General features: G+C 42.7%; 1 protein-coding gene and 1 long non-coding RNA gene across 4 annotated transcripts in view; one reads left to right on the top strand and one right to left on the bottom strand.

Annotated features, from left to right (window-relative positions):
• Window positions 1–9,550: 9,550 nt before the first annotated feature.
• On the bottom strand, window positions 9,551–19,891 carry LOC121291201. 2 transcript variants are annotated; one of them, XR_005945978.1, is made up of 4 exons: window positions 17,800–17,861; window positions 14,870–15,044; window positions 13,508–13,591; window positions 9,551–11,122 (listed from the first exon to the last, which is right to left on the bottom strand). It is a non-coding gene; the product is annotated as an uncharacterized LOC121291201 (long non-coding RNA). The 2 variants fall into 2 exon arrangements; XR_005945977.1 differs by lacking the exons at window positions 14,870–15,044; window positions 17,800–17,861 and adding an exon at window positions 19,414–19,891.
• The window catches only part of tarbp1 (TAR (HIV-1) RNA binding protein 1), a 196,024-nt gene continuing 189,707 nt past the window's right edge, over window positions 19,880–26,196 (top strand). Inside the window, exon 1 of one of the 2 annotated variants that reach the window (XM_041212283.1) lies at window positions 19,880–21,278. In XM_041212283.1, the coding sequence (XP_041068217.1) occupies window positions 20,273–21,278 (1,006 nt within the window). In that variant the 5' untranslated portion in view covers window positions 19,880–20,272. The remainder of the gene's footprint in view (window positions 21,279–26,196) is intronic. The other variant, XM_041212278.1, reaches the window with a different exon arrangement.

Here is a 26,196-nt window from a genome sequence, read left to right on the forward strand (position 1 = left end):
CGCCCTCAGTCGTCACTCATTGGCCAGCGGGGACAGCCCTCAGCCGCCACTCATTGGCCAGCGGGTGCCACTCTAAGCTGTCACTCATTCAGCGCGCGCCACATCTTGACCGTCATTCATTGGCCCGCCCTCTGAGCATGACACATATAGCCAATTGGAGCCACGCTCAAATGTCACTCATTCAGCGCGAGCCGCTCTCGACCGTCACGCGTTGGTCAGCTGGAGCCCCTCTCAACTGTCGCTCATATATTGGCCAACACAAGGCCCCCGTCCTCAACTGCCATTCATTCAACAGCTTAAGCCCCGCCCCTGAACCCTCACTCACTCGCGAGCCCCTCCACCGTTACCCGAGCGGGAGCCTCGGGCCGTCAGGCTCGGTGCACGAGTTTCTCCTCCCCTCCCCCATCCACGTCACCCAGGCGGTGTCAGTGAAAGACAAAGAGATTCCAGATGAACAACAGAAACAAGCCATTGGGCGACGCCCTGACATGGTGGAGCAGGAGGCTGCGGAGTATAAGGACCATTTCTACCCTTCAATATTAATATAGGCGTTTTATCTTTCTTCACAAATACTGCACATCAGCCACAACTAAGAATCACAGAACATTGTACAAAATTGGTCAACTTCCAACTCTCGCTCATTCCTCATCTGCTCTTTAAAATATGGATGTACTTTATAATCCACATTGAGCATCAAATAGACATGCCTTTTTCCTCACAAGTTCAACCCAGGGTTTAAAAACAAAAAAACTGCAAAACAAAAACAGAATTACCTGGAAAAACTCAGCAGGTCTGGCAGCATCGGCGGAGAAGAAAAGAGTTGACGTTTCGAGTCCTCATGACCCTTCGACAGAACTGAGTGCATATTAGGAGAGGGGCTCTGCAAGAAAGACCCAAACCTCCCTGTCGCTTGCCATTTTAACACTCCACCCTGCTTTCTTGCCCACGTGTCTGTCTTTGGCTTGCTGCATTGTTCCAGTGAAGCCCAACGCAAACTGGAGGAACAACACCTCATCTTCCGACTAGGCACTTTACAGCCTTCCGGACTCAATATTGAATTCAACAACTTTAGGTCTTGAGCTCCCTCCTCCATCCCCACCCCCTTTCTGTTTCTTCCCCCTTCCTTTTGTTTTTTCCAATAATTTACATAGATTTTTCTTTTCCCACCTATTTCCATTATTTTTAAATCTTGTGTGCCCTGCTAGTCTTTCCACCCCACCCCCACTAGAGCTATACCTTGAATGCCCTGCCATCCATTCTTAATTAGCATATTCGTTTAGATAATATCACCATCTTCAATACCTCTGTTCCTTTGTCTGATATCTTCTGATTATCTGCTCCTATCACTGCTTGCTTGTCCCTACAACCACACCACCGCCAACGCCCCCCACCCCAACCTTAAACCAGCTTATATTTCACCTCTCTCCTAATATTCACTCAGTTCTGTTGAAAGGTCATGAGGACTCGAAACGTCAACTCTTTTCTTCTCCCCCGATGCTGCCAGACTTGCTGAATTTTTCCAGGTAATTCTGTTTTTGTTTTCAACCCAGGGTTTTCCATACCTTTGTGGGCAGGCTGAACTATTGATTCTGTCAGGGAATATTCATCCTAACTTTTAACCAAGACTGCGAAATAAAATTGACAGGGCACAATGCTAAATTAATAGCTGGCACTCATTAGGAGTGACAATTACTTAACCCTATATTGAAAAGGTAACCAGTTTTCCAGAAGATTAAGAGGTTGAAATTTTAGTTTGCTGAACCTTGAGCAGCTCTCTTTTGCTGATTATAAGTGTTCAGACATGTAATGTCAACAACAGATAAAAGGAGAATTTTAAATATTGCACATTTCAAAGCTGATGCAAACATAATTTTACTGAAGTATAAACCAATTCCATTAACAGAGAGTTCTATCCAAACGTTTTACAGTAATTCACAAGCCTTCTATTTCACACAGTACTGTTGAAGTATGTATATAGTCATCTATCTATTTTAACACTTTTATATTGGGAACGCTCATGCCTGAACAATTTACTGCATAATCATTTATGCAACTTTTTTTTAATATTAGAAGATGGAAATCTAATGAGGCCTGCAGCTGACTAGTCCGAGCCTGGTAATTTGTGGAATTTAGAAAGATGGCTTGGATTTTTTTTTGTGGCCTGCAAAGTAATGTCCTGTAGGAATAACCCATTATGTTATAAAAACTAACTAATGTTGAAAAGTAAATGAAAATATCAGTAAAAATGCTTCTGTTATTAACTTTAAAATTTAAATAATTGTTAATAGGATACTTACAAATTATGAACTTCAATGTTGAAGTTTAAAATTGATTGGTTGTTATTATACTGTAGTTTGTATAAAGCCATGTGTGGTCACATATCATGTGGAAATCTGAGCTAATGATGTTTTGGCTTCAGTTATCCAGCACTTTTGCATTGCTATTTAAAAAAGAGTGGGTGATTGAAGAGTATTAGTTTTTGGAACCAGCTGCATGGACTGCAGAATCCTGATCCTACACATTTCTGTGTTCATACGTACAAAGTCCAAACTTTCACATCAATGCAAAATGTTCAGGACAGTTTCCCTTAAAACATTGTCCTAATGATCAAATCCTATTCATTTTCCCTTGTCTTGTGGATTGGTGCATGTAACTGCTACCGTGTCAAGTTAAATAGATTCCAAAGTAGTTCTGTCGATACATTCAAACATATGAATAAAGAGCAGGAGCAGGTCATTTGGCCACTCGAGCCTGCACCAACATTAAATAAGATCTTGGCTGATCTGATTGTGGCCTCAACTCCACTCTCCTGCCTACCCCCAATACCCTTTGACTCCTTTGTTAATCAAGAGTCTATCTACCTGTGCCTTAAAAATATTCAATGACCCTGCCTCCACCGGTCTCTTGGGAAGAGAGTTCCACAGACTCACGACCACCTGAGAAAACATTTCTCATCTCCAACTTAAATGGGAAACCCCTTACTGTGTCCCCAAGTCCCCTTGTCTGTAAGTGGGTCCTTTCATCATCCACCCTGTCAATTCCCCTCGGGATCTGATGTTTTAATAAGATTGTCTGTCACTCCCCTAAACTCCAATGGATACAGGCCCAACATGTCCAACCTTTTCTCATTAGGCAATGGTGAATTTGTTCTGCAAGTATATACTACTTAACACAGACCCCAGATGTTAATGGCATGGTTAAGAAAAAAGAAACAAAATTCAGACAAATCATCAAAATTATACACTAGCTTTATCAAGAAATTTAATCTCGATTAAGGTGTAGTGGAATCATCAGTTCTTCTTTTCAGGAGTTAGAACAAATGTGTGTTGTACCAAGTTTGTTTCTATCAGCATGTTGCAATGTTGGTGTTGGGAGGTGTTGTGGTGCCATGTGTAGCGTCCCTACCTCTGCGTCAGAAGCTCTGGATTGAAGTCCCTTCAGGACTTGATGGCCACAGAAGGTGCATTGTAACGTCGGCAAACAGGTTGATTATCAGCCTGTAAATCTTTCCAATATGCCTGATGGCTGGCAGTAAGAGCGGGAGAGTTTCCTGGTCAGTCATACTGCAGACTGCAGAAGGCAATGGAAAATCACTGCAGTATTTTGCCAAGCATAATCATGGACCAATCCAATGGAAGTCCATGGTCGTCAATACCTTCTTAGGGCATGGTATGTGGAAGAGGAGCATTAGCATGCCTTTTCCATTAAATGATGCCATTCCAATTCCAGCAAACAAAAATCAAGGTTACAGTTCCCTTGAATTCAGTTGCTAATTGAAATACAATACTATCATTGAAGCACTGCCAGATAAATTTAGCTACTCATGCAGGTTTTCCCATTGACACCTGAAGACAAACAGTTCATGCTGGCAGTTTGTTGCATATTCTAACATTAGAAAATTAGCTGATCAATACCTTACCTATAAATAATGCGCGAGGTTTGTTCATCTTCTTTCTGAGAACAGCTACTCATGTTGTTAAGTGGAGCCGGGTTTCTTTGCAATCCCTTCTTGTATTTCATCATGCTCCTTGAGAACTTAGCCAAGTCATTTTCACAAGTGCTGCTGTTTGATCAAACTTCCAATATTCCTTCAACCGATTTATGGTCATTTGGATCAACTGGATGAGAACAGAAAACTCTGCCTTGATGAGGAAGTCCAGCTATAACTGCCCATTAATTTTGAGACTTCAATTTGAATTGTCTCAGAGTGGAACATGCCAGGTTCTAACAAAATAGATAGGGTGCAGACACCAAGTGCCAACTGACATGTTGAAATTGTCTATTTCAATGTTGTGAACTTACTGACATTGTCACAGGCTCCAGGATAATAGTGTTGTAATTCCTTCTTTCCTACTTTTAAATTACACTATAAAGAACTTATTTAAGAGGTCGCATAAGAAAATATCCAAAAAACCCAAAACTTCCAGTTTGTGTAAAATTACTATGCTTGATTAAAAAACAGAGATGTTCTAAGTTTATGTTTTACAGGCTGAGCTGTGGAAAAAAGATTACTTTTCTTTTTAAACTGCTTCATGGAGTAGTGTTTTGGAACCTACTGTCTAAATAGCTAATTACTGTAATGTAGAGCGAAGAAAGAAGGAGTTGTAACACAACATTTCATTTTAATGCCTCTTGAAGGCACTTTGCAATCTCCAAATATATGGTTGCAGCTCGGTATATTTTCCTGTGCCTGTATCACTCTGTTGGACAAAAAAGACAAAGATGTATTCCAGGTTAATACTTCTGAAATGTTCTCTTATTCCGAAGAGATCAAATAACAGAAGAGTAAGTCATCAATCTTCCCCTATTTTTTCAGGTTAAGGAACAATATAGAAACAGGTAGATAATTTTATTATACCCCATGTGGATTCCAACTGAAGTTCCATCCTTCAAATTTCAAATCTACCCAGGACTACAGGTATCTCCGGGACATACAATGTTCTTCGGACGGCTGATCTTGCCACATCCTGATAAACACACCCAGTGCCATGCGCCACCATATGTACGCACTCGACCTCTCCAGCAGCACTGACTCATCCTACCTTAAAGCTGTCCTTGTCTCCAGTTTCATTTTATTCTTCATTTCATCCGAGGCCATAACAAGAAACCTTGTCTCTTCCTTTCAGGTGCTAAGGAACGCAAGCTCCAATAACTTATTGGTACCAACACCCATCCAGGACCCTCCGCGCCTTCTCGTTCCTCTGACCCCAGGCTGTCTTCTAATCCCAGCCCTTGCCTTGTATTCACAATACCCTCTGACCTTTACCTTTCTGATGCTGAACTCGCAAAGGGCTCAGTTTTATCCCCTTACACTCTCACCTCAATGAATTTGGGCTTGGCACGATGCTGAACTCTTTTTCTGTTGCCTTCATCTCTGTGCTCACTTCTCTGGACAAGAGGCCTCCCCGCCGTTCAATGGATCCTTTCACCTGCCTCCAGTATTATCCCTCTACCTGGACCCCTCCCTCTGGCCTCTTACCTGCTCTTAATCTTTTCATTGAGAACTGTTGGTGTGATATTGGCCAGCTGTCTTAATTTCTCTGCTCCTCTCACCCACTCCAACCTGTCTCCTTCTGAACTTGCTGCACTCTGTTCCCTGAGGTCAAACCCTGACTTTGCCAACAAGGGTGATGTTGTTGTCTGGCGTACAGACCTCTACCTTGTAGAGGCTGAGCGCCACCTCGCAGACACTTCTTCCTACCTCCCCTTGGACCAGGACCCCACCACCGAACATCAAGCCATTGTTTCCAGGACTGTCACTGACCTCATCACCTCTGGAGACCTTCCCTCCAAAGCTTCCAACCTCAGTCTCCCAGCCCCGCACAGCCCGCTTCTACTTCCTTTCCAAAATCCACAAACAGGACTGTCCCAGCAGACCGATCATGTCAGCCTGTTCCTGCCCCATGGAACTCATTTCTTCCTGTCTTGACTTCATTCTCTCACCCCTTGTTCAGTCCCTGCCCACCTTCATTTGTGATTCCTCTGATACCCTAAGTCATTTCAACAATTTCCAGTTTCCTAGCCTCCTCTTCACCAGGACATTGAATCCCTCTACACTATCCCCTACCAGGATGGTCTGAGGGATCTGTGTTTCTTCCTTCAACAGAGGCCCAAACAATCCCTAGCTGAACTTGTTCTCTCTCAGAACAATTTCTCTTTTATCTTCCTCACTTCCTGCAGATAAAAGGTGAGTCTGTGGGTACCCGCATGGGGCCCAGTTATGACTGTCTTTTTGTGGGGTATGTGGAACATTCCTTGTTCCAGTCCTACTCAGGTCTTCTCCCACAACTCTTCTTTCAGTACATCGATGACTGTTTCGGTGCCACTTCATGCACTCATCTGGACCTGGAAAAAATTGCTTTTGCTTCCGATTTCCACCTTTTCACCTTCACATGGACCATCTCTGACACATCCCTTCCCTTCCTTGACCCCGCTGTCTCTTTTCCATTCCACCAATATTCACTACAAGCCCACTGACTCCTACAGCTACCTCAGCTGCAGTTCCTCACACTCTGCTTCTTGTAAGGACTACATCCCATTCTCTCAGTTCCTCCTCCTCCGTCGCATCTGTTCTGATGATGCCACCTTCCAAAGCGACGCTTCTGACATATCTTTTTCCTTTACAGAGGTTTTCCCCCTACTCTGGTTGACAGTGTCCACATCCTTGACTGATCCATCTCCCACACCTCTTGCCCTCACCCCTTCCTCCCAGAACTATGATAGGGTCCCCCTCGTCCGCACTTTTCACCCCATCAGCCTCTGCATTCAAAGGATCATCCTCTGCCATTTCTGCCACTCCAGCATGATGCCATCACCAAACACATCTTCCCCTCACCCCCCACTCCAACCCCTGTGTCAGCATTCCATAGGGACTGTTCCCTCCCTGACACCCTGGTCTACTCCTCCATCTCCCCCAACTCACCTCTTCCCATGGCACCTTCCCATGCAATCACAGAAGGTGCAACACCTGCCCCTTTACCTCCTCTTTGCTCACCATCCAAGGGCCCAAACACTCCTTTCAGGTTAAACAGCGCTTCACTTGCACCTCATTCAATTCGGTCTACTGTATTTGCTGCTCCCAATGTGGTCTCCTCTACTTTGGGGAGACTAAACTCAGACCAGGTGACTGCTTTGTGGAACACCTTCGCTCAGTCTGCAAACATGACCCAGACCTCCCTGTTGCTTGCCATTTCAACACACCATCCTGCTCTCACACCCACATCTGTCCTGGGTCTACTGCAATGTTCCAGTGAAGCCCAATGCAGACTGGAGGAACAGCACTCCCCTTCCGATTAGGTACCTTACAGCCTTCCAGACTTAACATCGAGTTCAACAACTTTAGACCATGAACTCTCTTGTCCCTCTTGACCCCTTTTTAAATCTATTTTTTGTTTATTTATTTACTTTTTAAAATTTGTTTAAAATTTTATTTAGTTCTTTTATTTGTTCATTTTTTAATCCTTCCCCCCCCCCCCCCTCCCCCCACCCCCCAAAAAACCTCTCCCCCCACAGGGCCATCTGTCACTTTTTATGTTTTGCTTTCAGAGTGCTGATCCTTGTTCTGCTATTAACACCTTCTGCTATCTTCCTTTCTACCACTTTCAGCACCTTCTTTACCACTACCATTAACACTTCCTTTGTCTTGTGTCCATGACATCTTTGTCAATCTCTCCTTAGCTGTCACCTGTCCCTGATCTTCTACCTCATTCCACCACCTCTCTTAAACAGTATAAAATCCATCATATTTCTACTTCTGTTTAGTTCTGAAGATGTCACGTGGACTCGAAACGTTAACTCTGTTTCTCTCTCCACAGATGCTGTCAGACCTGCTGATATATCATAGTTCCTGAGTTATAAATTAAACTTCAATAATGCTGGATGAATATCTTCAAATACAAGGTTGTAATAGCAACACTCAGTCACATTAGAGGATCCCTGCAAACCTCTGTTTTGCTACAGTAATACTACATTAATTCTACAGCTAACATTATTAACAAAAGAATGCTCCAATTGTTCTGCCAGTTCTAGCATTATGAATATATGTTAGCTCTGAAATTCTGCAGGTGTGGTTCCCAAGGCTTATTCCTGTGCCTGTCACTATGTGTAACAACAATGACACAATGCAGAAAAGTGTAAGGCGATTCATTTTGGCAGGAAGAATGTTGAGAGATAGTAGTAGATAGGGAGAAACTCTAAAGGGGGTGCAGCAACAAAGGGACCTCGCTGTATACATACGTAAGTCATTGAAGGTGGCAGGGCATGTTGAGATAGTGGTTAATAAAGCATATGATATCCCAGGTTTTATTAATAGAGGCATTTAGTACAAGAGTAAGGTGGTCAGGTATAAGGCATCTGGAGTTTTGCAAAAGAAGCAGGTGTGACGTGAGAAAAAGCTTTTTCACACAACGAGTGGTTTTGGTCGGGAATGCATTGCCTGGAAGTGTGGTGGAGGCAGGTTCAATTGAGGCATTCAAGAGGGCATTGTTTCTATTCAAATAGTCATCCAATGTCCAAGGTATGGAAAAAGCAGGGCAATGGTAATAGGTCATAATGCTCATTTGGAGAGCTGGTGCAGAAATTATGCTGAATGGCCTCCTTGTGTGCCATTAAGATTCTGTGATCCTGAGTGCTGTATCCAGTTCTGGGCACCATACTTGAGGAAGGGTGTGAAGTTATTGGAGAGAGTGCAGAGGAGATTCACAAGAATGATTCCAGGAATGAACAACTGTAGCTGTGAGGATAGATTGGAGAGGTTAGGACTGTTTTCCTTGGAGAAAAGAAGGCTGAGAGGAGACTTGATAAAGGTATTCAAGATCCTGAGGGGGATGCACTGGTCAAATAGTGAGAAACTGTTCCCACTCAAGAGAAGATCAAGATCTAGAGAGCACAGATTCAAAATAATGGACAAAGGAGTGGAAGTGACATGAGGAAAACAATTTTCACCCAGAAGATGGTTGGAGTCTGGCACAAACTTCCTGAAAGGGTGATGAAGGCAGGTTTGATCGAGATATTCAAAAGGGAATTGGATTGCTGTCAGAAAAGAAAGAATGTGCAAGGTTACGGGGATAAGGCAAGGAAATGGGACTACGTAAAATGCTCTTTCGGTGATCCAGTGCAGACTCAATGGGCTGAATGGCCTTCTTCTGCACTGTAAAGATTCTATGAAAGCTGTCAGGATCATTCATCGAAGTAGACTGTGGAAGAGAAGATAATTTAAAAAAAGTGAAGTTATTTTACATTTGCGTCCTCTTGACTACCCAGGTGAAGTAGTGCACCACAAAATCTTCAATTGATGGATTGAAAGTAGTTATTCAGGCCATGAAAAGTTTTTACTCTGGACAAGCTACCATTTTGGAGTTCCCAGCATTGAACCTTCATTATGTATCAGATCTTTGACAAGCATCTTTCACTATAGTTTACTGAATAGGAAGAGGTTAGGAACATGGTCATATTTTTATCTTCTTTGACAGCTTCAGTATGTTCTTTGTTCTCTTGATGTACTTGGTAGAATCCCCGAGAGAGAAAAGCATTATATTAATTTCTTGCTTTATAAACTTTAGTTTATATTTTATTGATGATCTTTTAGTCAATCATACATGCTATTAGCAGGCTGAATTTTTCATCAGTCATAAAGTAATTCATTTTGCAAAATGGCCTTCTTGAATGTACAAACAGACTAGTTATTGATATACATGTCATTATGTTGCACTTGTCAAAACATTTCAAAAGTAATTATATTTACGAGATTTATATATGCGGGTGGCACAGTGGCGTAGTGGTTAGCGCTGCTGCCTCACAGCTCCAGGGACCCGGGTTTGATCCTGGCCTTGGGTGTCTGTGTGCAATTTGCACGTTCTCTCCATGTCTGTGGGGGTTTCTGCCACCATCCAAAGACGTGGTGGTTAGGTGGATTAGCTATGGCAAAAGATCCCCTAGTGTGTGTGTGAGTGTCCTGGGTGGACCCCCACCTAGCACCCATTGTCTGTTGGGATTGGCTCCAATCCCTGAAATCCTGAATTGGATGAAATGGTTCTGGAAGAGTGAGTAAGTTTTATGTACCATGACCACAGTTATCCAGTTATAAACTTAGCTATTGTGTTTTTTTTTTCCAAAATGGAACCAGTTGAGGAAGCAATGTCCTTGGTCACTGGGAGATGACCCTACTCTTCTCAGAATAGTGCCATGGATCAATAACACACCTGAATAAGCTGAAAATGCTTTACAATATCTCTCCAAATGTTGGCACTCCTGACTACCCAATACTCCTTAAGTATTGCATTGTTGTGAGCTTATATTTTAAACCTCGCAAGGGGTTTGGAACAAAGAGTAAGGAAGTTTTGCTGCAATTATAAAGATCTTCGATGAGACAACATCTGGAGTACTGTGTACAGTTTTGGTCTCCTTAACTGAAGGAAGGATATACTTGTCTTAGACAGGATGCAACATAAGTTTGTTAGACTGAGATAAGAGGGATATCATGCAAGGAGAGATTGAACAAATTATCCTATAATCTCTGGAATTTAGAAGAATGAGAGGTGTTCTCAATCAAGCTGATTGAAAGGTGGTTTCCCTAGCTGAAGAGTCTAGAACTAGGGGGCATTGTCTTAGGTTAAGGGATCAGCCACTTAGAACTGAGATGAGGAGAACATTTCTTCACTCAGAAGATAGTAATTTTTTGGAATTTTCTACCCCAGTCAATTAATGTTTTAAAGACTTAGGCTGATAGATTTTGGGCACTCAAGGGGTATGTGGATAGGATGGGAAAGTAGAGTTAATATAGAAGTTCAGCCATGATCTTACTGAATGATGGATCAGGTTCAAGGGGTGTATGTCCTATTCCTACTCACAACCTTCTGACTGAGATGAATGTTACCAGTTGAGACAAGGTAACAGTTGCCACTTCCCATAGTTCTATTATTATATTTGGTTTAAACAATGTAAACTATAACACGACATCAAGAACTGAAATGAACTGCCAAGCCCAACAGAATTATTACTACTTTCTGAATCCTAAAGGTGACAATTACTACAAAATCATTAACATTTACATTGATATGAACGGTCCAAATGATGGTTGTAGTCAATAGATGCAACAGAGTTCCTTAATTTGCAGCTCTGCAGACTGGAAAAGAAACAAAAAACAGTTATAAATGTGGTTTAATTCTTAAGTACAGTGAATCTTGACAAAATCATATTTGGGATTTTGGTAAAGGTTTTTATTTTAACATACCATCCATAACATAACATAAATATCCAAGAGGGACTAATTCTGCTGTTTGATAAATACTTTTAAATATACTTTTGCTGCAAGTCGCAACAATGGAAAGCTTTCCTCCAGTTAGTTGAATTGATAATTAATCCCACCCTATTGGAGTTGATTTCTTCCTCATCCCTTCAAAGGTAGCTTCTTTGAGTCTAATACATTGTTCTGTGATCTTCTTTCCTGTTCAAGCCCTATACATTACTCAATTGTAATTTAGTCACAATTACCAAGATGTTTTCATACTAGCTGACTAAATATTTTGGTTACTGATAGCTAAAGGATCACTAGCTCCCTTATTGGCTCAAGTCACTCTGCTTTATGAAACTATTTCGAAGTATTCAATAAACAAATGCTACTTTTCATGTGTGCTTTCAATCTCTCGATTTAGATATCCAATTATACATTTTCTTTCTTTTGGTCTTCACCAATATGAAAGGTGCACTTTCCTCCATTAAATAATCAAATCAAGACTACAAAGTACAGCATCTAGTCTTTTACATTATTTTCTGTTCCTTATTTTTTATCACAGAATTTTCACCTACGAATTACATTTATTTAAAACCCCCATTTTCTACTGAGGAGAGGAGGTGGTTGTGGAGGGGTGGAAGATGACAAAGGTTTATTGAGTATTCATGAACTCCCTATATCTATCACAATTCAGTTACATTAATGCATAATTTAGGTTGTACTTATAGCCATGTTGTTTTGATGTATACATTAGTAATTCAGACATGTCTGAAACAGCAGAGAAATATTTGTATATTCAAATCCTATTTTGTGCAGAGTAATTATCCCAATGAACTGCTCAATTTTAAATTAATTAATTTAATTGCTTCTTTGCCTTCACAAGTCACAAGACTAACCAAGTGATTATCCCCCTCTCCCATCTCACCTCCGGACTTGGAGGTAAAGGCAGAAATAAAGACTTGTGATTATATAGAGCCTTGGCAACCTCAATGTCCCAAAGTGCTTTACAATCAATTATAAGAGTAGTTGCTGTTGTAATGTAGAAAATGTAGTAGGCAATTTGCAAACAGCAAGCTCCCATAAATAGCAACGTAATAATGATCAAATAATAATTTTTTTGAAAAAAGTGAAGTTAGTTGAGGGATTAATATTAGCCAGTACTAAATCTCTACTTTGCACTTTCCACAACAGCACCTCAGATTGTGAATTCAATACCTTAAGGAACATACCTTAAGTACACTACCACCCCCTTTCCACTATGGTCAACCTCAAATTATTTTAAATATAAAGCTATTAGGAAGCCAGTTGAACTGCATTAACTGAACAACAAAAAAACTTGCAGAGATTAATTGCATCTCCAAGAATGCCCCCAAAGAATCTGAATTTTAGAATTTAGAATTTAGCTTAAGTTTCTATGAATTCCTTCACTGGATGTGGGAGTCACTGGCAAGGGCTTTCCTAATTTCCCTTGAGAAGGTGATGATGAGTCACAGAATCACAGAATCTTTCAGTGCAGAAGAGGCCCTTTGGCCCATCGAGTCTGCACTGACACGTGAGTGGTTTGCTGGATCATTTCAGAGGGCAATTAAGAGTAAATCACATTGCTGTGGGACTAGAGTCACACATAGGCCAATTTGGGTGAAAACGGCACCTTTCCTCCCCTGAAGGACATCAGGGAAGCCTTTTTTTATGACAAAACAGTGGTGTCATAATTAATGGAACCAGCATTTTATTCCACGTTTAATAAGCAAATACAAATTCCTTCAGCTGCCGTGGTGGGAGTTGAACTCGATGCATTAGTCCAGACCTCTGGATTACCAGCCCAGTGATATAAGCACCATGCTACTGTTGCACCCCAGTATGGGATGGATGAAAAAGATGTTTAAAACTCGAAACACTTTAGGTTTCTAACATCAATGGCATATTAGTTGACTCAGAAGCTGTATTAGCAGAAGTCTGGAGGGTACCTGGCTGACCTTGAAACCTTAGAAATATCAAAGCAAGGCATGGTAAAAGAAAGAAAACAGAATAAAACAAAGGTGAAAATAAAGATAAAATAAAATGGAAGCAAAAGTAGATCAAAAACACAATGGAAAACTGGAGGAATTAGGAAGATGTTAAAGCATAATGTTAAAGCATTAAAAAATTGTATGTGACAAATTAACCCATTTTGAACCCTTTCCTCTACATTTGCAAACGTGACTGCTGTTGCATAAGTTTTGCATAGATCAATAAACTATCTTCTAAAACATTAACTTATTAGTTGAATAAAGATACCTCATAGTTTCATCTTCAAAATCATCCCTTGAAGATACTTCACTGGCACAATCCTCTATCATTAGCGTTTCATTGGTTTTATGCCTTAGAAATGAAATTGATATAATGATAACACATCAAAAATATAAACTGCAAGTCTTCCTTTGCTAGATAGGAGAGTTTTCTCAATAGTTTAATCAGAATTTACAACAGATTAATTAATCATCAAAGAATCTCTTGCAAATGTTCTGTGAAAAGCCCAGTGCACAAAGGCTATAGATGTGTACAGAGCTGTTAGATAACCTTAAGGCTGAACTTGCTGTGAATTTGCTTTAATAAGAAGTCACGCTATATAAGAGTCATGCAGCAAAGGTCTGACTTTTTCTCTGTTGGCCTCCAGAATAGAATCTATTTTACATACTACTGCCAATAAAGGTTTCTCCACAATAATAATGTATTAGTTTATCTTGAAACACTGATGCACATGTTTCTGTTTTCCATTCGGATGTGGTATCAGATGTTTGGAAGCAGTACTCATAACTGTATGCATAACTGAAAGAGACAAATGCATTACTGCATGTAAACCATGCACAAATCAGTCTAAAAACAAACTAATGAAAAATGTTATAGTGTCATATGATTTGTGAACAATTGTTCAAATCTTATACATAATTATGTTAACAGTTATGAAGACTGTGTGCTAGACTATAATCTCTAACATGGTGAATAACTCAAACTGCTGTTTGTCATCTTAAACAATGTTGTTACAGAATGTTAAATTACCCACCATGGACATGATCTTCCTCATTCTTAGAGGAATTTCACATACAAACAGGAGATACAAGTAAAGAGACACCAAAGACATTCCCTTCAGGAGTTTTGCCACACTTGTGTAATGTGCCCCATTCATGTACGGAGCAATGTTGTGAACTGGATTGCTAGTTAACTTTCCAGGAGATATTTGAGAATTAAACGTGGTCATGCCCATATTAACAGTGTCAAACAATATTGCGCCCATAGAAAGCTGAGGGACAGGAAAGATAGAATATCCCCAGAATTATGACAGGTAGCCCAACATTGCTCATCATTCATTCAATACCACATATAAATATAGCATGAAGCATTGCACAACATGAATATGGAATACTGAGGACCTAAACGGGTAGTTTGGTCTGCTTATGCTGAGAAAATTAAGACAGAACTTGTAAATGAAGATATTTTTGTTGTCCCAGTTGTTGCCCCACAGACAGTGCCGAGCAAAAACCTTCAACCGTAGGGCCACAAACTCATTGGAACAAGGACAGAAGAGACGAAATTTACCCTGTGGTTCATGGTTAGCCAAGGAAAAACAATTTTCTAACCTATGTTTAGTAATGGGTTTACCTAATATACAGCTGTATACTTTAACTGTGTTATTTTCTTTAGTTTGGGTGATTCCAGATCAGCTCCCAGGCTGGAGTGAAATTGCAGTCCCATTTAAGATGGATGGAGTTGCACTGGCACACAGGCAGCCCCTTCCTAAAAGTAACATTACTGGAGTCGCCTGGAGCAAGGAGACCTGAAATGGCATAGTAAGACATCAGAGTTTTAAAAAAGGCAACAAGTAAGCTGCACGTGCCCCCAGTTTCATTTTATCCTTCGGCTCATCCGACGCCTCAACAAGAAACTTTTTCTCTTTCTCTCAAGTGCTAAGGAACGCAAGCTCCAACAACTCATCGACACCAACACCCATCTAGGACCATCCACCCCGGCCCGTCCCTCCGTCCCCACCCCATCTTCCAATCCCAACCCCAGCCGTGTATTCACTATACCCCCTGACCTTCCCCTCTCCGATGCTGAACGTTCAGTGCTCAGCAAAGGACTTAGTTTCATACCCTTACTCCCTCAACTCAGTGAGTTTCGGGCTCGGCATGATGCTGAACTCTTCTTCCTCCGTCTTCGTCTCCGGGCTCACTTCTTTGGGCAGGAGTCCTCTCCCAGTTCAACGGATCCTTTTACCCATCTCCAACATTCTCCCTCCACCTGGACCCTTCCCTCTGGATTCTTACCTTCTCTTGATCTTTTCATTGAGAACTGTCGGCGCAACATTAGTCGTCTCAATTTCTCTGCTCCTCTCACCCATTCTAACCTGTCTCTCTCTGAACTTACTGCACTCCATTCACTCAGGTCCAACCCTGACATCGTCATCAAACCCGCTGACAAGGGTGGTGCTGTTGGTGTCTGGCGCACTGACCTCTACCTCGCGGAGGCTGAGCGTCAACTCGTAGACACTTCCTCCTACCTCTCCCTGGACCATGACCCCACCACTGAACATCAAGCCATTGTTTCCAGGACCGTCACTGACCTCATCTCCTCTGGGGATCTCCCTCCCACAGCTTCCAACCTGATAGTCACCCAACCTCGGACGGCCCGCTTCTATCTCCTACCCAAAATCCACAAACAGAACTGCCCCGGTAGACCGATCGTCTCAGCTTGCTCCTGCCCCACAGAACTCATTTCTCGTTATCTTGACTCCCTTCTCTCTCCCCTTGTCCAGTCCCTTCCCACCTACATCCGTGATTCCTCTGACACCTTACGTCACATCAACAATTTTCAGTTCCCTGGCCCCAACCGCTTCCTCTTCACCATGGACGTCCAATCCCTCTACACCTCCATCCCCCACCAGGATGGTCTGAGGGCCCTTAGCTTCTTCCTCGAACAGAGGCCCAAACAATCCCCATCCACCACTACTCTCCCCCGTCTGGCTGAACTTGTTCTCACGCTGAACAATTTCTCCTTCAAATCCTCTCACTTCCACCAAATAAAAGGTGTGGCTATGGGTACCCGCATGGGCCCCAGCTATGCCTGTCTCTTTATGGGGTATGTGGAACATTCCTTGTTCCAGTCCTACTCCGACCCCCTTCCACAACTCTTTCTCCGGTACATCGATGATTACTTCGGTGCTGCTTCATGCTCTCGTCGGGACTTGGAAAAATTTATTAATTTTGCTTCCAATCTCCACCCCTCCATCATTTTCACGTGGTCCATCTCTGACACTTCCCTTCCCTTCCTTGACCTCTCTGTCTCAATCTCTGGTGATAGACTGTCCACCAATATCCATTACAAACCCACCGACTCCCACAGCTATCTCGACTACAGCTCCTCACACCCCACTTCCTGTAAGGACTCCATCCCATTCTCTCAGTTCCTTCGCCTCCGTCGCATCTGTTCCGATGATGCTACCTTCAAAAACAGTTCCTCTGACATGTCCTCCTTCTTCCTTAACCGAGGTTTTCCACCCACGGTCATTGACAGGGCCCTCAACCGTGTCTGGCCCATCTCCTGCGCATCCGCCCTCACGCCTTCTCCTCCCTCCCAGAAACATGATAGGGTCCCCCTTGTCCTCACTTATCACCCCACCAGCCTCCGCATTCAAAGGATCATCCTCCGCCATTTCCGCCAACTCCAGCATGATGCCACCACCAAACACATCTTCCCTTCACCCCCCCCATCGACATTCCATAGGGATCGCTCCCTTCGGGGCACCCTGGTCCACTCCTCCATCACCCCCTACTCCTCAACCCCCTCCTATGGCACCACCCCATGCCCACGCAAAAGATGCAATACCTGCCCCTTCACTTCCTCTCTCCTCACCGTCCAAGGACCCAAACACTCCTTTCAAGTGAAGCAGCATTTCACTTGCATTTCCCCCAACTTAGTCTACTGCATTCGTTGCTCCCAATGTGGTCTCCTCTACATTGGAGAGACCAAACGTAAACTGGGCGACCGCTTTGCAGAATACCTGCGGTCTGTCCGCAAGAATGACCCAAACCTCCCTGTCGCTTGCCATTTTAACACTCCACCCTGCTCTCTTGCCCACATGTCTGTCCTTGGCTTGCTGCATTGTTCCAGTGAAGCCCAACGCAAACTGGAGGAACAACACCTCATCTTCCGACTAGGCACTTTACAGCCTTCCGGACTGAATATTGAATTCAACAACTTTAGGTCGTGAGCTCCCTCCCCCATCCCCACCCCCTTTCTGTTTCCCCCTTCCTTTTATTTCCAATAAATTATAAAGATTTTCCTTTTCCCACCTATTTCCATTATTTTTAAAAAAAAACACCCCCACTAGAGCTATACCTTGAGTGCCCTACCATCCATTCTTAATTAGCACATTCGTTTAGATAATATCACCAACTTTAACTTTAACACCTATGTGTTCTTTTGTACCATTGTTGTTGACATCTTTTGATGATCTGCTTCTATCACTGCTTGTTTGTCCCTACAACCACACCCCCCCCACCTCTCTCTCTCTCCGCCCCCCACACACACACCTTAAACCAGCTTATATTTCAACTCTTTCTTGGACTCGAACTCAAGTTCTGTCGAAGGGTCATGAGGACTCGAAACATCAACTCTTTTCTTCTCCGCCGATGCTGCCAGACCTGCTGAGTTTTTCCAGGTAATTCTGTTTTTGTTTTTGTTTTGGATTTCCAGCATTCGCAGTTTTTTTGTTTTTAACAAGTAAGGAAGGTTTATTTTTAAGTATCTTTACATAGACATTGAGGATATTCTTTGAACCCAATGTACTCCCCAATCCTTGACTAACCAATCAAGAATGAGAATATAAAAGGCTTGAAATCCAAGACGATCAACTCAAGTCTAGGACTTTGCAGGTAGGTGTAAAGGCAATGTAATGGAACAATTTAAACGTAACCTTCTCAGTAATACTATGATATTGCTAGACTATAGCTGTGGTAGCATACCATTTAAAAAATAACCAATTCTAATGATGCAATCAGTTTTCAAAATTCAAAAAAGTCCACTTAGTTTCCATTTCTCCTTATTCTGTTTAAACATAGCAGCAATTACGAAAACTTTCTGCTGATGCACAAAAGTCAAAATCAGGACTTAAACTTGCATATTATCAAAAGGTCTAATAATTGGCAAGGTTTTTCATTTTTAATAAATCCCCATTGCAACCATTTACATACAAATTTATTTCACACACTATCATAATGTGATCTATAGCAAGGTAAAAATGATTTAGATGGACTCTGTTTGACAACCATGTTAGTTTGGAAACTCATCCGACATTCCAAAGATTGTTCAGGGCTATATGTCGATCAAGAATCAATTAAACAAAGCCGTTATTAAAATTAACATTAATCATTACATATAGAATTCTGTGGGGGTTTGACAGGGTAGATGCTGAGAGGCTATGATCTCTCATGAGGGAACCTAGAACTAGGGGCCAGAGTTTAAAAATAAGGGGTCTCCCATTTAAGATGGGGACAAGGAGGAATTTCTTCTCGCAGAAGGTCATTAGTCACAGAGAGCAGCAGAGGCTGATTGACACAGGAGTCAAGGTTTATGGGGAACAGGCAGGAAAGTGGAGTTGAGGCCACAATCCAATCAGCCATGATCTTAATGAATGATGCAGCAGGCTCAAGGCACTGAATAGTCTAGTCCTATTTCTTCTGTCCTAATAAACACAGTCAAATATGTACATAGGATTTTATGAATGACCACCTTTGGCATCTGTTGTTTCAGGCCAGGGGAGAAAGCGAAGCCTGAGTGGTGCAGGTGGGAGGAACTTGCTTATTTACTGCAGACTGTAGGGATCGCCAGCAGTGGAGGTGTAGGGTTGCAGGCTGTGATTAAATGTATAACAAAAACAGAATTACCTGGAAAAACTCAGCAGGTCTGGCAGCATCGGCGGTGAAGAAAAGAGTTGACGTTTTGAGTCCTCATGACCCTTCAACAGAGTTCTGTGGAAGGGTCATGAGGACTCGAAACGTCAACTCTTTTCTTCACCGCCGATGCTGCCAGACCTGCTGAGTTTTTCCAGGTAATTCTGTTTTTGTTTTGGATTTCCAGCTTCCGCAGTTTTTTGTTTTTATCTCTGTGATTAAATGTATTCCTGAAGGTTTCATCACACGACTTACCCCCAAGCTCTAGCTGTGAGTCAGCCAACACATCCATCCTTGTTGCTTAGACCACCTTCCTACGCCAATTGGAAAGTAAAAAGACCCAGTAGCCAATTGGATGATGTTTGACTATCAGCCAAACAGCCCATTTTCCCCAGTTTCAATATTTTTACATCTGTTAAAGAGAAATGTTGAAAGAAAAAGCACAATCTATTTATGAGTTTTCTCCAGTGCTGCACACAACAGTATCCTTCCAACTGGTCTTCAATTGCCTGGTGGGTTGGTAACCCTATGGCGGGTGCCCGGGACCCCCAGCAGGTGGATGAGGGGAGCAACCCCCTCCAGGTTGCTGTACAGGTGAGCGGGGGAGAAGCTCTGAATCCAGGGCATCGTTTCACCGCTGTGGCCGCCGCCATTTGGCTCCAGCGAGGCGGTCCCGCGACGTCATGACGTCACGCATTTCATTTACATCATGACGTATGTATAACAAAAACAGAATTACCTGGAAAAACTCAGCAGGTCTGGCAGCATCGGCGGTGAAGAAAAGAGTTGACGTTTCGAGTCCTCATGACCCTTCGACAGAATGTTCTGACGTAATCTGACGTCGTAACGGTGGAAACATGAACCGACGCGCCGTTCCTTTATTTTTAAGAAAATAATTAAAATAGCACAAATAAAGAATCGGAAAGCGACAGATCGACACCTCGTTACTTTTTTGAATGTGGGTAAAGGGCTGAGATTTTAACTGTGTATTTTCTTGGACGCTTTCCCAACGAGTATTGGGAGACGGAAACGCTTCCGCCGGACGTTTGAGTGTGTGACTCCCCCCACCGGAAGCGGTCCGTGCAGAGATTGGTGCCGGGTTGTGAAAAGTAGAATGAACCCGCTGCTGGTGGCGGACTTGCTGCTGCGGCTCGGTCATGGCCCGCGTTCCGCCACCACCTCCTTCTTACGGGAGTTGTGCTGCTGGTGCCGGGAGGCAGAAGACCAGGGGCTGCCCGACGCCGATCGAGTGGAGATGCTGCGCCTCTTGGTGGAGAAGCTGGGCCCCGGCGGCCATCCGGGCGACCCCGGAGGCGGCGAGTGTCGGTCCCGGGGCCCGGCCGCCGAGCAGGATCTGCCGAGCTCCTTGCGGGACGTGGCCGTCGGCTGGTGCCTGCCGCTGTTGCGGGGTTTGCGCTTGGAAGGGCCGGGAGGCCAGTTCCAGGAGCCGAGCCGGAGGCTGGTGCACTCTCTCTGCGCCCTGCTCCACGCCTGCTGCCGGCAGGCCCCGCCGGCCCTGCTGCAAGACGTCGCCGGCTCTTCCTTGCGGGATCTGCGGGGCCACACCGAGGAGCGGGGCAGGGTTGGCCCGACCGGGGGTAAGGAGGAGTCCCAAAGCCCGGAGTACTTGGACATTCGGGTCGCCATCGAGGTGCTGGTGAAGACAGCGCCGCTGCTTCTGGAGCGAGGGATTGGGACAGAAGAGCTGCTGTCGCTCACTCTGACCGCCGTGAAGGTGGGAGAGGATAGCGTGGCGTCCAGGATGGTCACCGGGGTAATCCCGGCTCTGCTTCCGAACCCAGGCAGCTCGGTGCAAAAGTGCCCCACCGTCCAAGACATCTGGGATCGAGTGAAACGTTGGGAAAAGACCACCTCCGTCTCCAGAGTCCTGCTGCTTCTGAGCTCGCTTCCTCATCATCTGCTTCTTTGCACCGGAGACCGGTCACCCCACCAGACCTTCGACCTACGAACTTGCCCGCAGTTTTGGGAAGTGGTGCAGAGGGGACTGGTGCAGCCGGATAACACGTCGCGCAAGAGGGCTATGTACCTGCTGAAAAGAGCTGTGGATGTTTCGAACACGTTGAAGAGTGAAATCTGCTCAGAGTGCCAGGCTGAATCTGGTGCGTTGAATTATTTGTAAGAAATGTCAATAGTTACTGTTGTTGGAATTGGAGGCAACAAAACCTGTTAATTCTTGATCCCTTTTTCCAAAATTCTGAAATGATTTGAAGTGATAACCCTTACTGATGACAGTGGTTATATTTTCTACAAAATAAGTAAGATTTGACACATGCTAATAAGAGAGCAACGGTATCAAAGCACAACAGCATTACCGTTAAGTCCTGGGTAGAAGTGTGATCCCCACATAACTACTCGTGGTGGTGCCCCAGGTACCAGTGCAACATGCAATTTCTGTGCTCAGTAATCTCCTCTTGTACTTTCTTTACACAGCAAGGCCTATGGAGACTGATTTAATCCTTCACTATCTTGCAATTATTTGAAAGACCCAATTATAAAAAAAATGTCGTTGAACCATCTCTGCCTGTGCAAATCAGGTCAAATTCTCAAGAACTCGGTATTCCCATACTTTGACACCTATCAGTTCCTAAATATTTCAATGCCAATGGTTGGCCAAAATAAGGATAATGTGGTGGCCTTCACAGTCAGTTATTTTGTCTCAGCTCCAATTCACATCTGAACCTCTGAGATCCTGCATAGGTGTTTCTCTCCCTGTTCCCACGCAACTAGACATTTGTTTTCACACTACTAGATTTCTGCTGAAGTTTACCTTTTTAAGATTTACCTTTCCAGACTTTCAGGGTCAAAAACATTTAGTCAATAAAGGCCCAAACCACAATTAGTACGTCAAATCACCTCTTAGCTGCCTTTACCAAGTGCATATCACAAGCAGGAATAAAACAATTCCGTATAAAATCAAGTGCAACAATGAAAGTAAAGAAAGTACAACCAGCCATAGTATTTAAGTTAGTTTTAGTTAATTAGCAAGAAAACCCGATGAGGGATTTTCCAGGATTCTTGTAATGTGTAAAGACTGAATGAAGTTAGTCAACATGGGTTATGTTTAACTACAATTATAGGATGTTTTGATGGAATAATGATATAGATTAGGGGATATTTTGGATGTAGTTTATGCAGACTTTGCAAACATTGGTAAAATGCTGCGTAAGGACCTTTATTGAGACAGTTAAAGCCCATGACCAAAAGGCAGAAGTGACTGTGAAGACAGAGAGACAGCTGAAAAATTGGCGAAGAGTGTCCTAGTGTTGGGATCTATTTTTGTATGTTTACAGAGTCATTTTATGATCGTTACTTAGAAATAAAAGGTCCGATACCAAAGTGGGAGGAGTAGCAAAATGCCAAAAAGACTGAATTTCAGAACATAAACTGGCTAGTTAATATATTGGAGCAAAAAGGATGCAGATAGATACTTAAATTCTTAAAAACGAATAGCAAGATAAAATAAAGTTAAGAAGGCAAATGAGATTTGAGGATTTAAATCGAGAAGAGATGAGCTCAAGAGTAAAGCTGTCAAGATAACTATGTCTGGAGTGATAGTTACACCAAGTCTTCAGTACTCTATGTGATTTTGGGCTCCTTGCTATAAGTAGAATAGAATGGCGTCAGAGAGCATGTAGTTAATATTTACCAGGATGATATCTGGAGCTAGAGATAAAGTTTAGAGCGTCCAGGGCTAGGTGTTCTCATAATGTGATGATTGAGGCAGGATTTAATAGACAAGTTCAAAATGATGAGAATAAACAGGATAAACATAGATTATTTGCATTGGGGCATAAATTGAAAAAGTCACAAGATTCATAAAAAGGGAAATTGAAAAGAACTCTTTTGGAGTAATCGGAATACTTTGAAACAAGTGATGATTGATGCTAGATTGCATTCAAAAGGTTTATTTTTAAGTGGAATATCAAAATTGGACTATGTAAAATCAGCAGCAGGAAGGCTTAAATTCAGCACATGTAGGCAACTACTATGCCAAAAAATAAAAACCCTTTTATAATAATAATATACAGAGATAAAAACAAAAAACTGTGGATGCTGGAACTCCAAAACAAAACCAGAAATATCTGGAAAAACTCAGTAGATCTGGCAGCATTGGCGGATCAATCATTTATCTATACCTTTTATGCCCTTTTAGTCTTATTTCACCCCACCCCCACTAGAGCTATCTGCATCTTGCTTGTCCTGCTATCCACTCTTAATTAGCACATTCTTTTAGATAATATCACCATCTTCAACACCTCTTTGTTCTTTTGTCTGTGACATCTTTTGGTTATCTCCTCCTATTACTGCTTGCTTGTCCCAACAAACCCCCCACCCAACCCCCAAAACCAGCTTATATTTCACCCCCTCCTATTTTTACTTAGTTCTGTTGAAGGGTCATGAGGACTCGAAACATCAACTGTACTCTTCTCTGCTGATGCTGCTAGACCTGCTGAGTTTTTCCAGGTATTTCTGTTTCTGTTTTTGAATAAAAACCCTTTGCCCTGTATGTTTTAATTCTAGAAGAAATTAGTGAAATACTTTGCCAGCAATGCTGGATGAACACATTTTGGTTCTATTTTCCTTTATCCCTTTGCCTGCATTGTGTCTGTAACCTATAAAAATATCCCAATGCGCTTCAGAGAGACATAAGGAGGTGGGGTGGTGTATAAGGGGCTGGAGCCAGAGGAATGGAGAAACCGGGGAGGGGTTAGAGGCAAGAGGAGGTTAAGAGGTTAAAGGGATGAGGAGGTCTTGGAGGAATTTAAACATAAGGATTGAAATTTAAAATGTGAAGCATTGGAGGACATTTGAGGGCAGGACTGATGGGTAAGCAAGACCTGTTGTGAAATAAGACATTGCCATTTGAGTTTTGCATCAGCTGGTGGATGGAACTTGGCCTAAGGAGTATTGAAATAGGTAAGATTTGGAGATGATGGGGGGAATATTCGAGACGCTAAATGAAAGAAAAGCCCTGGATTTGAAGGTTACTGAAAGCTTTTTGTCCATAAGGATCAAGCAACCAGCTAAAGATCAGGCTATTTTGGACCTAGTATTATCTAATGAGAAAGGGCTATTCAATATTCTTGCTGTAAAGGAGCCATTATGCAATAGTGACCTTAATATGATAGAGTTTTACATTCAATTTGAAAGCGATACAGTTCATTCTGAAATGAGGGTCTTAAATCTGGACAAAGGAAATTGAGGGTCAAGTTTGCTACGTGGATTGGGAAAATACATTAAAAGATTTGGTGGTAGGCAGGCAATGGCTAGTATTTAAAGAAGTTTTACATGGTCTACAGCAAATATACATTCCTCTAAGACACGAAAACCCAACAGGATAAACGAGTCAACCACGGAGGCTTTTGCTAGTTCTGTTGGGGAGTATTTAAACTACTGTGGCAGGGGGATGGCATCCCAGGAGTAGAATTAGATAGGTCAGATTCAGATCAGAAAAATGGAGGTAGAACATTAGCTAGGGACGTTGTGATAGACATGGAGTTACAGGAGAAGCAAAATTTAAAAAGTGTCCAGCAACGGAAATAGATGGGGTTAAACCATTTGTACTTCAATGCAAGGAGTATTACAAATAAGTTAGATGAGTTAAGGGCACAGGTAGACACATAGCAGCAGGATGTCATTGCTATAACGGAGACCTGGCTAAAGGAGGGACAAAACTGGCAGCTAAATATCCTTGGTTATAGAGTCTTTAGACACGATAGAGTAGGAGATAAAAAAGGAAGGGGGTGGTATAGCACTAATGGTTAAAGAATCAATTACAGATGTGAGAAGGGATGATATACCAAATGGGTCAACAAATGAGGCTTTATGGATTGAGCTCAGAAATAGAAAAGGGGCAGTCACACTACTGGGAGTCTACTGCAGACCCCGAAATAGTGAAAGGGAGATAGAAGAACAAATATGTAGGCAAATTTCTGCTTGTAAGAACAAGAGGGCAATAATAGTGGGAGACTTCAACTATCCTAATATCAACTAGGATTCAAACAATATAAGGGGCACTGAGGGAGAAAAATTCATGCAGTGTGTCCAGGAAAATTTTTTCAACCAATTAGTGACAAACCCAACGAGAGGACATACAATTCTTGACCTGGTCTTGGGGAACAAAGAAGGGCAAGTGGGTGAAGTGACAGTTGGTGACCATATCGGGGACAGTGATCACAATTCAGTTAGATTTAGCATTACCATGGAAAAGGACAGAGATAAGGCAGGAGTAAAAGTCTTGAACTGGGGAAAGGCAAATTTTGCAGGAATGAGAAGGGTCTTGGATGAGGTGGACTGGACAGCACTGCTGGAGGATAAAACGGTGGAAAACCAGTGAGAAACAGTAAAAAGCGAGATCCTAATTGTACAAAGTAGGCGGCCCCCTACAAAAATAAGAATGGTACTGCCAAATCTAGACCCTCCTGGTTGTCTAGAGGAATACAGGAAAGATCAAACAGAGAAAGAAAGCGTACGATAGGCACAAAGAACTAAGCACTGCAGATAGCCTAGACGAATATAGGAAGTGCAGGGACAAAGTAAAAAAGGAAATAAGGAAATTAAAGAGAGGGCATGAAGAAAGATTAGCAAGTAAAGTTAAAGATAACCCAAAGATGTTTTACCAATACATTAATGCTAAAAGGTTATTTAAGGAAAAAGTGGGACCTATCAGAGGTGAAGATGGAAACTTGTGTGTAGATACAGAGGGAAGGGTTTTGAATGAATATTTTGTCTCCGTGTTTACAAAGGAAAGGGAGGATGTAGTTATAGTAGTCCAGGAGGAACACTGCAAGATATTGGACGAGATAGTCATAAAGAGAGAGGAAGTACTCGAACGGTTGAAACCCTTGAAAGTTGATAAGTCACTAGGGCCAGATGGATTGTTTCCAAGGCTGCTGAAGGAAGTCAGGGAGGAGATAGCAGATGCTCTGAGGATGATTTTCCAATCTTCACTAGAAACAGGGAGGTACCGGAGGACTGGAGAAATGCAAACATCGTTCCATTGTTTAAAAAGGGATC

The sequence above is a fragment of the Carcharodon carcharias genome, chromosome 2, assembly GCF_017639515.1.
Source record: "Carcharodon carcharias isolate sCarCar2 chromosome 2, sCarCar2.pri, whole genome shotgun sequence".
Taxonomy (NCBI): Eukaryota; Metazoa; Chordata; class Chondrichthyes; order Lamniformes; family Lamnidae; genus Carcharodon; species Carcharodon carcharias.